The sequence below is a fragment of the Zootoca vivipara genome, chromosome 2, assembly GCF_963506605.1.
Source record: "Zootoca vivipara chromosome 2, rZooViv1.1, whole genome shotgun sequence".
In the NCBI taxonomy this organism is placed as follows: domain Eukaryota; kingdom Metazoa; phylum Chordata; class Lepidosauria; order Squamata; family Lacertidae; genus Zootoca; species Zootoca vivipara.
The window spans coordinates 56,171,483-56,184,370 of NC_083277.1; the positions used below are offsets into that span (position 1 = coordinate 56,171,483).

Here is a 12,888-nt window from a genome sequence, read left to right on the forward strand (position 1 = left end):
TCTCCGTTATGCTCAATGGGGCTTTCTTCCTGGTGCAGATCTGGTTAGGATCTTACCCTTATAACCTGATCCCGTCCTATTTTGCCCACCAGTAGCTTCATTCCCCTCCCCGCCCGCTTTCAAAGAGGTTCAGGTGAAATGGGCACAGGGCTGAGTTGCACAGCTTTCCCGATATATTGTTATTTACTTTTGCTTGCTTGCGGCATTTGCAACTTAGGCATCAACTTTCAGGCCCGGCATGAGCTAGCTCGCGAAGGAGAAGAAGGCGGGCCGCGACGAGGGAAGGCGTGACTCCGGCAGGTGCTGTATAATCTTAGGAAACTCTGCTCGAAAGAAAGCACCACGCTACCGTGAAGCAACGCCCCCGACGCTCTGTGAGAACCTTTTGAAACTTTTCCTGAAAAGGCTTCGCTATTTTTCGTAGCCAGGGGTGAAAACTTGAATAAAATATTGTGGGGGGCCCAAGATAAGCCCCGTCCCGCACAATCGATCACATGACGTAGCGCACACACACTATTTGAATTGGAATACCCATCAATTGTGGGGCGCGGCCCTCTCAAATAATTTATTGCAGGGGCCGAAGCCCCCACGGCCCCTAGGAGTTGGCTCCTATTTTCGTAGCTGTTTTTTGAGATCTGCTGCCAGTCAGTGTAGAGAGCAGCACACTGACCTATGTGGACCTACATATGGTGGAAGCGCACCCGGTTCATGAACCAGGAGATAACTGGAAATCAAGCAGATCTGGACCACCAGTTTAATGAAAGTACAAAGCCGCTACCGGGAGACCCTCCCGCAGCCAGACTATCTCGGCTGCGTCTGGGTTTTGACTCTCTTTTCTCCCCGCCCCTTGATTCAAGGGCTGCAGAAATCTACTCATACTGCTTCGGTTTCAGAGTAGGACTAGGAAGGAAATAAAACAATAATAAACGTGGGCAATGACCATTCTAAATACAGTACTGTACTGCCTTCAATTCCTGCTCAAAGTTGCTGCAAAGAAACAGCCACCGCTGCGCCATCCCCTGGCTGCCGGGAGAAGACCTTGTTTCTCACTTTCACTTTCGTTTACTCCGTTAGGGAGGGAGAAGCCAGACTTTGATGGGTTGGAGAGGATCCTCAGCGGGGTTGTCCTAAACTTTGAGGCGCTTGAGTCTTTGCGTTAGAGCCCCAAGTTCAGGTGAGGCTTTAATTTCCCCTTGGAAAATAACATTTATATTCTTTCGGGGTGGTGCTGCAAGTGAACAATATAGCATTTTATCCTTACAAGCAATAACAAAACGTGGAATAAAAGGTAAGCTGTTGAGATTCCTGCGTCAAAGGGGGTTGGACTTGGGGTCCATTCCAACTCTACAGTTCTATGATTCAATGAAAAGAAAACAATGACACATGTCAATATGAAAAGCCAGTCCTGAGATGTCTATGTTATGCAGGTAAGTATAATTGCATTTCTGCATTTAATCAGGAAGACCATATTTCTCGCCAGGAGTAGGTTGTTATCTGAAACATAAGAAATGACAATCCACCAGGTAGCATAGAAATGCTCTACAGGTTCTTCACCTTTCATAAGGCAAAGTTTATGAGTTATCTTCTTGGTGATTACAGTATTCCATATGTTTTCATACCATGGTTGAAGGGATAAGCCATGCAGATTCTCCCAATTTTGAGCTATAGACAATCTAGTGGCTACCATGGGCGTTGCCAGGATTTTGGCTATGCCCATGGCTGCTACTAAGAACCAAGTTGCAGTAATGAGCATTTATTTTAAGGCGAAAAAGAAATATGAATTATGTGGTGTTCTGCTGCAGTGCCTCTTGTGGGCACTGAGGGATTGCAGATCTGGAAGAACTCCGAAAAAGCAGCCTTTCTCATGCTTTGCTTTGCGGGTGCTGCACTTACACACTAGGATGACTCCCTTCTCTGTTTGGTTTCTCGTTCGTGTTACCTGGTCAGGTTTGGGCTAAACTAAGATGTGGCAGCGACACACAGAAAGGTGGATTTCACACATCAATTTTGTGGCTACGTTCAGGCTGCTGTGGTTATTTATTTTATTTATTTATTAGATTTGTATACCTCCCTTCATCTGAAGATGTCAAGGTGGTTCACAGCATAAAAGATCGGTCCCATTTACCTTGATATTATTCCTTCTGAGTAGACATGCACAACATTGCACTGTCCATTGCACACACATACTGTACACCCACTCACACACATGAGGGCAACGTTTTATCTCCACTGTATGCCTCTGAGTGGCTTTTGTTGGGAATTGCAGGTGGGAGACTGTTGTTGTGTTTGGGTCCTGCTTGCAGGCTACCCACGGAAATCTGTTTGGCTACTGTGAGAACAGGATGCTGGAATAGATGGGCCAATGGCTTGCCTTGCAGTTCCCAACAACTGGTATTCAGAGGCATGATGCTTCTGGCTGTGGAAGCAGAAAGGAATTTACTCAATAGATGCCTCAGCTTTTTGTTTCTGATGGGCAGGAGCAGAATGAGTGCCTCAAAGAGCCTTCCTGAGATCGACGAGGACCTGTACTCTCGCCAATTGTAAGTCTTGCAACACATTACATAAAAGCATTCTAGCTGAGCCGAAAAGGGATATCGACCAGGATCACCTCCACACCTCTACTGTTTTTTTGAGATGGGATTCAACAGCATACTGGGAACTTAGGTTTGTCCAATTAAAGTGGATTAAAACACCCAGGCCCAAGAAATCCACTGTAACAACAATCAGACTTCTTGCAGTTAGGAAAGTGATGGGGAAATACACTAAAAAGTGTGGAATAATGATTGACTGATGGGAGGGCGCAAAACCACCACAGTCGCCACCACAAACGAATCAGGATGAATGCTCATTCACATATAACCCCCACAAAAATCAGAACTAATTATAAGCAAAGAGCAGACATTGTATAATCTGTATACCATCCTTGTGCATGGAGATCGGGATGCATGCTCAATAAACAGATTGTCAGGAGGAGGCCTGGGTGGCTGAAAATGATCACAGTGCTATGACGGGGGCAAGATGGTACAGAGTAAGCAGTGATATGAATGTATTTTGTTGGGGAAATATGGCAGACTAAGCTGAACAAAGGTATGAGTGATGGGGGCCACATACCCTACTTGGCAGAGAACCATCCTCTAGTTGATTGTGTTGCTGTTTGAAGACACATCCAGGCTAATGGTAAAGACCTGAAGTTGCCTATCATCAGTTAGTACCTAGCTAGCAGACCAAGCAAGTATGCAAGTCACCTTGGTCTAGTTAAATTAACTTGTTTCTAGTTAAATTACAACGATTATCTCTAATTCTGCTGCCAGTGCCACAGGTGTGTTTTTTATCATAATAGATGCCAACAAACAAAAGTCTGAAATAAAATCAATAAAACATCAGCATGCAAGTGTGCAAGTTAGAATAATTCCTTCCAGTAGTGGATACAGTCAATGCCATTCCAGTCCATCACCAGACTAACATGGAAAATTCTCAGTCTTCAAGATCAGGGTCCCCCGGGTCCAGGCATGAAGTCCCAGAGCAATAGTTTCACAAGAACAGTCAGCCCATGAGCCAAACACATATTTGCATTTCTGAGGGGCGATAGCTTTGTTTCAGACTGTGAAAGGACTCAATCAAGCAGTGTCAAATGGCAAAAAATATATTGTATGCTTCCTTACCTCTTAATACCCACTGGTGGCGATGTGTTAGTCATTCAGCCACTGCTATACTCCATATACTCCAATACCATAAGTCCAGGTCCAAACCCTCCACTGTCTTCCAGCTTTGTACAATGGCTAACTCCACTGTAATACCCAGGAACAGTAGCAAATATTTGGATGCATGTGTAAATTGTAATTTTCAAAACATGTTCAAAAGGAACAATGAGAAATTCACCTGCTAATTCAAAATGGTTGACATTTTCCGCATTGCTGCAGACCAAAAATGTACCACTGTTGGACATTCCCACCACATATGCATGTATGTGCCCTTACTCCCGTAATGCCTCTAGCAGTTCTCGGATTGTTACCACAATCATATGGGAAGGCTGTACTGGGGCTCTGAACCATAGGTGTGTTTATGGTTTTAAGAGTGTTTTCCAGAACATGCCCCCTTCTAGTATTACAATGTTTATTGGTGATTAGGGCAGCTGGAAGATACCTTTTAAAGAATCTGGGGCTGAAGCAGCAAGATTCTGCTGCTACTCCCATCGTGGGCACCCCCCCCCAATTATTTCTAAAATTGAATCTGCACATATAAATTAGCATGTGTACATTTTATGCAAATCTGTGTCCTCTTGTTTGGTGACCCATTTCCTCTTTGGGGGCAATGTGTTAGTGACTACCATAGCTGAGATGGGGGCAGGTACAAGTGGCTGGCAAGGGGAAAGTAGAGGTGGAGTTTAAGGGAAGCAGATGAGGGAATGCTTCTGGTCAGGGCTTCATAACTCACCATATTTCAAACACAGAGCTGTGCTTTCCTCCCTAGGTATGTTCTGGGCTATGAGGCCATGCAGAAGATGGTGGGAGCAGCTGTGCTGATCTCTGGAATGAAGGGCCTGGGGGTGGAGATTGCCAAGAACGTCATCCTTGCAGGAGTGAAATCTGTCACTGTCCATGACCAGAGTGAGACTCAGTGGGCTGACCTTTCTTCACAGGTATGCTGCCTAGGGTGAAATCCTATACCTGCTCAATGGTTCTGAGTATACATGTGTAGGATTGCACATGTTAGAGGCTTTGCCTAGCAAACAAGGAAGCATGAAAATGTGGGACAAAGTCCTCTTCCCTCGTTGGCACTGTTCACAAAACCTATGGCTTTTTTTTCTATCATTGTTGCATCCCTCTAGGCCATAAGAATGTGTCACTTCCTGAATATATATTTGCAGCAGTGCCTCTCTGAGGCAACATCCTATACATGCCAAGTCAGAAGCAAGCTCCCCATCTTCCTATGTAAGTGTATAGGATTGCAACCCTAATTTCCAAATTGGGACCTAATAAAAAGAGCCCAGGATTCTATAACAAGGTTTTAGATAGATAGATAGATAGATAGATAGATAGATAGATAGATAGATAGATAGTCATGGTATGAAAATATAGACTGCATACATTTTCCATTATTTGATAAGTTCTTGTGTATGACATGTTTGCTAACAAGTCTTTCCAGAGCTCACACTGGGTACCCAGCTCCACCTCTCTCTTAAATCAGAACCAGTGAAGGCAGTGAAGGTCCTGTGTGTGTGTGCCTGGAGGCGGTTGGAGGATGGATGGCGGCTAATGGATTGAGGTTGAATCCTGACAAGACAGAAGTACTGTTCTTACGGGACAGGGGGCGGGCTGGTGTGGAGGACTCCCTGGTCCTGAATGGGGTAACTGTGCCCCTGAAGGACCAGGTGCACAGCCTGGGAGTCATTTTGGACTCACAGCTGTTCATGGAGGCGCAGGTCAATTCTGTGTCCAGGGCAGCTGTCTATCAGCTCCATCTGGTATGCAGGCTGAGACCCTACCTGCCCACGGACTGTCTCGCCAGAGTGGTTCATGCTCCAGTTATCTCCCGCTTGGACTACTGCAATGCGCTCTACATGGGGCTACCTTTGAAGGTGACCCAGGAACTACAACTAATCCAGAATGCAGCAGCTAGACTGGTGACTGGGAGCGGCCGCCGAGACCATATAACACTGGTCCTGGAAGACCTACATTGGCTCCCAGTATGTTTCCAAGCACAATTCAAAGTGTTGGTGCTGACCTTTAAAGCCCTAAACAGCCTTGGCCCAGTATACCTGAAGGAGCGTCTCCACCCCCATCGTTCTGCCTGGACACTGAGATCCAGCCCTGAAGGCCTTCTGGTGGTTCCCTCACTGCAAGAAGCAAAGCTACAGGGAACTAGGCACAGGGCCTTATCAGTAGTGGCGACCGCCCTGTGAAACACCCTCCCATCAGATGTCAAAGAGATAAACAACTGCCTGACATTTAGAAAACATCGGGGAAGTTTTTAATGTGTGTCATTTTAATGTATTTTAATCTTTGTTGGAAGCCACCCAGAGTGGTTGGGGAAACCCAGCCGGAGGGGCGGGGTACAAATAAATAATAATAATAATAATAATCATCATCATCATCATCACCATCATCTGTGGTGACCTTGTTGTTGACACTCGTGATTTTGTGCCAAGCTATTCGCATGTATTTTTCAATCCTATATTGTTTTCATATAATTTTCTTCTGAAACCCAGAAACCTGTGAGAACTCTAGGCAGAGCATACTATTAGTCCAAATTAATTAATTAATATCCTGTTGTGACAAAGGCTAAAATCTCTAACTTATACAGCAAATTTTGCTTCATTTGCCCTTTATGTCCCAACACTCTGTATTAAATCATAAGTCACCTAAACTCTTGATTGCTTACAGTCTATAGCCCACTGTAATAATAACTACAATTAGATTCCCCCCACAAAAAAGGAAAAAACAATTATTGGTAGTTTCATGGCTTCCAGCATAATCTAGTCATGAGATTCAAACAAGGTTGCATAATTTGGGAAGTCTGGTGAGTCAGTTGCTGCTATTATTAAAAGCAGTCAGAACTGGAAATGCTGCTACATTAGGCTATGAATTTCACAACAGGTTGTTTTGAAATTAATTTTAAAACTCTACCTTCTGGTACCCTGGTTCTCACAAGCAACACAAGAAGCTGCCTTATACTGACCCAGACCATTGGCCCATCTAGCTTCTTATTGGCCACACTGACTGGCAGCTGCTCTCCAGGGTTTCTGTACTGAAGTCTTTCCCAGTGCTACCTGGAGACGCAGGGATTGAACCTGGGACCTTCTGCATGCAAGGCAGATGCCCTACCATTGAGCTACAGCTACATGTTCTCAATGTCTCCTTCAGTATAATTGGCTTCAAAGACTGGAACAGTATGTTTGCAATGTTGGTTTAACAACATACCTATCCTAAGCTAAAAGTATTGAAATATTGAGCCTGAACATACTGGAATTAATGATCTGAATAAATTGGCACATTTTTGCATAATTCACTGAAGATATGGGAAAAGCTAGTGGCAATGCAAGGTGCTGAAGTCCTGCCCCTTGGCCACTGGAATCCCTGACAAGTTTCTCTCAGGACTCCTGATATTTCACTAAGCGTTGCTCTCACAGTTTTAAGCCTAGGCTTGCAACCATTAGGACAAGTTGCTTGGTTTTTTTAAAATAAATAAAAACACCAATAAAAGCTGATATTCTCACAATGCTCTTTTCTGCACCCTGTTTTCTGGTGCAATCACATAATGAATTGCAACCCGCCCTACGCTGATGTAGAAATAGGCACACACCCTTTTTGAAGCATATATCTGATGATGGATGGAGTCTGTGAGTGGAGCTGTAAACCAAATTCTGAGTCTGAACTAAGCCAGCAACGTAGTACTGAGGGCCTTACCGTGTGTAACATTGATCATGTGATTTTTTTAAAAACACACACACACACAGTGTGGGGAGGGGCATTTTTTCATAGATCACAGAATATGGAGAGGGGAGGTTTAAGCCTTCTCTCCAGCATAATCTCTCTGAAACCCCCCTCCCTGCTTGTGGCAATTAGCATCATAGCTGCCAAGTACCCTGTATTTCCCGGGAACCCCCCATTTTTCCTTACCGTTTGCCGGCGGTCTCCTGTTTCAGCTCCTCTCCCGTTAATCTCCCTTATTTTGGCTCCTGTCGGTGGCCATTTTTCTGGTGCTGCTTTGCCCATCTATGGGCACCAGAAAATGGCTGGTGCCGGAAGTTGCGTCTACGCATGTCCGGAAGTGCGTAGACGCAACTTCCGGTGTCGCTTTGCCCATTTATGGGCACCGAAAATGGCCGGCGCCGGAAGTTGCATCTATGCACTTCCGGACATGCGTAGACGTTACTTTTGGTGCCAGCGCTGGCCATTTTTGGTGCCCATAGATAGGCAAAGCGACACCGGAAGTTGCGTCCACGCAACTTCCGGTGTCACGCGGCTGCTGATCCCGGATTTCTCCGCGAGAGACTTGGCAGGTATGATTAGCATTAGGGGGGGGAAGCTCCCATTGATACTAAAGAGTGACTCCCCCCCCTCGTGTGCTTAAACCTGCCTTCCTGCATGCTGCAATTTTTGAAACAATCTCCTACCTGTGCTCAGGATTGAGTATTTTTAAAACATGCAACATGATTGCTAATGGCATTGCTAATATTCTATGTAGCTGGGTCCTGAATTTGGTGGGAGAGCAGGTAGTAAAAGGGTAAAATCCAGTACTTTTTTCTAAAAAATATATATTTAGGTGTACTCTCATTTTGACTCAAGAAAACCACCATTTTATAGTTCAAATCAGGGGAAATAAATACAGTAAGTGGACAAAAGTACAAAGATTCACAAAATGTTTAGGGGTATGCATACCCCTGTGTACCCCCAGAAAAAAGCACTGGTAAAATCCATTTTCATCCACTCATCTCCACAATGCGGTCCCACCCCACCGTCCTTCCTCTTAACAATGCTGTGTCTCTGCAGTTCTATCTCTCGGAGAACGACGTGGGGCAAAACCGAGCTCTGGTCTCCCAGTGCCGCCTTGCAGAACTGAACGCACATGTCCCTGTGCATGCCTATACCAATGGGCTGTCTGAGAGCTTCTTGTCTACTTTCCAGGTAAGGACAGAGCTGTGTGCCTCATGTCATGAGAGTGACTCTAATGATGATAAGAAAATCAAACTCTGGTCACACCCACACCATCCATTTAAAGTACATTTACCCCACCTCTAAAGCACATGACTTCCCCCAAAGGCTCCTGGGAACTGTAGTTGGTGAAGGGTGCTGGGCATTGGAGCTCCTAGAGGGGGAGCCACAGTTCCCAGGATTCTTGGGTGGGGGGGCATGGGGCACTGTGGATGTGACCACTGTTTCCAGTGCTTCAGCAGGCTCTGACCTACATCAGTGGGAGAGCTTTTGCTCTTAACCCAATGAACGCAACAAGCCTGTTGGCCCATGCCCAGCCGTTTCTCATAGTGGTAATTTATGGCCTAGTGATCATCAAGTGCCACCAATTGTTTTGTTCTGAAGCTGCACCTGAAGCTCAAAGTGGGGATCAGCTCTCATGTCTGTGGTTGGTTGGGATAGCTGCAATGTGTTGGGTGGCGTACCACTGCCTGTCATTCGATGGTACAGGTGATGATCCAGCAAGTGAGGGATCAGGAACAAGCAGGGACAGAAGCACCACTGCTTGTTTCACAGCAGGGTTATCTCATGGGGCCAATTATCTGCATAAGCTATGCTCAGAAATAACCAACCCAAATGTCATAAACTGAGCAAACGTTCGAGTCCACCAGAGATCTTCATCAGATTGGTTGTTGAAGCAAAACAGATGGGAGACATGGGGTGTGTGGAAAGCTGGCTCAGTACTGAAGCCATAATGTCTGCACTGATGAAAAATCACTTTTTTTGTATAGTCTCGGAAGAGGCATAACTATGGAAGTTGCTGTGAAGGGCCCACACTCCAGGATTTACCACTACATGACCCGCTGTGATTGATGGGGAACAGAGAATCTGTTTGGAAAGCGCTCTCTGTCGTGCTGTTTCTTAGCCCCTTATGTTACGCAGATCTGATACTATTCTGCACCAAACTTTACAGGTTGTGGTCCTGAGTAACTCACCCTTGGAGGAGCAGCTGCGAATCAGTGACTTCTGCCACACCAAGAACATTTGCTTTGTCCTAGTTGACACCAAGGGCCTGGCTGGGTAGGTGTTGGGGGCTTCTGTCCTTGTCCCAAGATGGGATGTTGGGTGGTGCTGTGATTTTGGGTGGAATACGGTAAGAGGTGGACTAAGAATTCATATAAGCTGCCAGTAGGCTGGTTGGGCACTGCAGGGTAGGGATGGGGGAGAGATTTGATTCAATTTGCATTAAAGGGTGAACTTAATTGAGTTTTTTTTTCTGAAACAAGATATAAACCCAAGCACAGCCGTCCTTCAAAATTTGCACGTCTTTGAATTTTGCCATAAAGTTTTTCAGCCAAGCACTGACTACAAAAATATTAGGCACGTCCAATTAACGTGTGATTTTGGACCCAGAAGAGGGGGGGGGGCTTATATGTTCTCCCCCCGATGGGCAAAGGGGCCTGGAATGGAACCTGTGCACGAAATGATCATCACTTGTAAAGTGGTAAAGTGTGCATATGTTAGTTGAAACAACAAAAATGGCACTACAGTATATTATAATAAATTGTTTTGTTAAAAAATGTGCATTGTTGCACACTGCCCCAATCCCCAAGCACTGTGTGATTCCAGGGGTTCCCGTGCTTACCCGGGTTCAGTTTCCTTGGAATGAGGGACAGTGGTGTCTTTGTGAGATATACATCCTGAGCCTATGATGGAGGGACTCACAGCATTAGCACCCCAATATGGCCTTGCTTCTCCCATAACTATAGCCTTGCATTCCAACAGAAATCAAGCCTGGCTCTCACTCCGTTTCTAGTCCAGCTCACTCTACCCTGGCTTTTGCCTGGCTAGTTCAACAATGGAATCCTCCACTAGATTTTAACCCTTTGCTGGATCTAGGACCCCAGGCATTAGAAGGGACTCAGGCACCATGCAGACTAACCTCCCTCCAAGCTCTCAACTGTATATATGAGAATTTGCACTAATATTCCAATTAATTTCCATGTGGTCTTTCAAAAAAATTGCAAATTGAGGTGGAAATGTGGAGAACTGAACTTAAAACTGGAAAATGGGGAGAAAGCGAAATTGACGCCTTCACCCTTTTGTAATGCGGGATGGAGGTTCTCTGAGCAGGTAGACCCCATGGGTGGAAGTAAAGGGGCTTTCTCAGGGTGGAGCAGTGGCTGAGTGTAGGGAAGAAAACGAAGTAGAAGTCTGACCTCTTGAGCGTTTGTCTTTTGGCTCCAGGCAACTTTTCTGTGATTTTGGAGAACACTTTATTGTGCGCAATCCTTCAGAGGCTGAACCTGCTTCTGCTGCCATTCACCACATCACCCAGGTAATGTCTCTTCACCCAGATAACGCCTGTCTCCTGCACTTTATTGCCCTGCTTGTGTCACCCTTTCTGAGCTCATGTCCTTCACACCCTGGATTGAACATGCCTCCTTCCAAAGGAGCCCCCAAGATGTCTTTCCGAGCTTGGATAATAATAATAACAATTATTATTTATTATTTACACCCCACCCATCTGGCTGGGTTTCCCCAGCCACTCTGGGTGGCTCCCAACAGAATATTAAAAACATGATAAAACATCAAACATTAAAAACTTCCCTAAACAGATGGAGTAACCATCTAATCAGATGCAGCCAGTCCTTTGATCTCTTAACCAGAGTCTCCTGTATTCATTGCTGTGTTGTTTTATTGTGATTGTTTCATTGCATATTTTAATTATGGACAATTATATTTTAATGTGTTAATGTAACTGATTTATTGCAAATTTTAATTATGAGTATTTATATTTTAATGTAACTGGGTTTTTTTCTACTCTGTAAACTGCCTAGCAGCTTGCTTTGGTACTAAGTGATGTATTTAGCAGTTGTAGTAGCAATAATAATAATATACTATTCCCCCAGGGTAACCCTGGCATAGTGACTGTGGCGTGTGACAATGAAGAGAGACAAGGCCACCGCTTTGAGGATGGTGACTGGGTGATATTCTCCGGGGTTGAGGGGATGACAGAACTCAATACCTCTGAGCCCTGCCTCATTCGTGTGAAAGGTAACAGGCCCTCCGCTTCCTCCTTCTCCTCATGTCTCTGGGTACAGTGCCTGCCTGCACACAGAAAGTGTCCAGAGGAGAATAGGAGGACATATGTGGATCAGGAAGATGGACAGGCAAAGATTATGAGAGTGGGGTTTGACAGAAGGATGGGGTGGCACTGCGTTGAGGGGAAAGAAGCATCATGTCACTCCTATCAGGAACCTTGTGGGACTTCACTAGTGAGTATTGAAGCACCCGATAGGACAAGAGACCTCCAGAAGAAATGCAGGTGTCTACCTTGCAGAGAATGGGTTTATATCATTTTATTTGACTTCAGTCCTGTTGAACAACAAAGAGAACAGACCTAATGTTTGTGATCTGTGTCTGTTTAGGAACCTGCAGCTTAGAAGTTGGAGATACATCTTCTTTTTCTCCATACAAATGCGGTGGGATCATCACCCAAGTCACGATACCTCAAAAACACTCCTATGTATGTTCTCGTCTCTGGCAGTGGTGGAAAAATGTGGTTATTCTTTTTCAGCTAGTTCCTAGGGGGCCAAGATGGGCAGAGCCTTGGGTGAGCTTATTGCCAGGGCTGAGCATTTTAGCTGGAGGACTCAAACAGGACTACTTCACCGGGGAAGAGACATCAAAAGTGCTGTTCTAGAGCCTGGGTGCAGAACGCCAGCCCAAGCAGCTAGGGAGAGGATGGAGCTCTGTGCTCTGCATGTCGAAGATCCAAGGTCCAGTCCACAACATCTGCAGATACAGCTGGGAAAGGCTCCTGTTTGAAACCCTGGAGAGCCACTGCCAGTCAGTACAGACAGTATTGAGCTAGATGGGCCAGTAGTCTGACATGGTTGGTGTACAGTGGTACCTCTACTTACGAATAACTCTACTTACGAATTTTTCTACTTACAAATGGAGCTCTGTCCACCATCTTGGATGCGGTTTAGATAGGATTTTTTCTACTTACGAATTTTTAGATAGGGTTGCTTCGACTTACAATTTTTTTCTCCCAATGCATTCCTATGGGATTCGACTCACAATTTTTTTCGACTTACAAATGAGCGTTTGGAACACATTAAATCCGTAAGTAGAGGTACCACTGTAGCTCCTATGTTCAGCTATGGTGAGGAGAGGCATTTCTTGAAGTGTGTTGCCTTAAGGCAGGAGTGGGGAAACGCAACCCGAGGGTCACATTACCTCCTGGGCA

The 12,888-nt window shown here is 45.3% G+C and overlaps 1 protein-coding gene across 4 annotated transcripts in view; it reads left to right on the plus strand.

The window, feature by feature from the left end:
* Window positions 1-114: 114 nt before the first annotated feature.
* UBA7 (ubiquitin like modifier activating enzyme 7) overlaps window positions 115-12,888 on the plus strand; it is a 55,580-nt gene continuing 42,806 nt past the window's right edge. For 2 of the 4 annotated variants that reach the window (XM_060271572.1, XM_060271573.1), the window contains exons 1-7: window positions 1,297-2,540; window positions 4,471-4,639; window positions 8,493-8,627; window positions 9,607-9,713; window positions 10,881-10,971; window positions 11,546-11,690; window positions 12,065-12,162. In XM_060271572.1, the coding sequence (XP_060127555.1) occupies window positions 2,152-2,540; window positions 4,471-4,639; window positions 8,493-8,627; window positions 9,607-9,713; window positions 10,881-10,971; window positions 11,546-11,690; window positions 12,065-12,162 (1,134 nt within the window). In that variant the 5' untranslated portion in view covers window positions 1,297-2,151. Of the gene's footprint in view, window positions 375-1,074; window positions 1,175-1,296; window positions 2,541-4,470; window positions 4,640-4,873; window positions 4,932-8,492; window positions 8,628-9,606; window positions 9,714-10,880; window positions 10,972-11,545; window positions 11,691-12,064; window positions 12,163-12,888 lie in introns of those variants that run through there. The other 2 variants (XM_060271574.1, XM_060271575.1) reach the window with 2 other exon arrangements.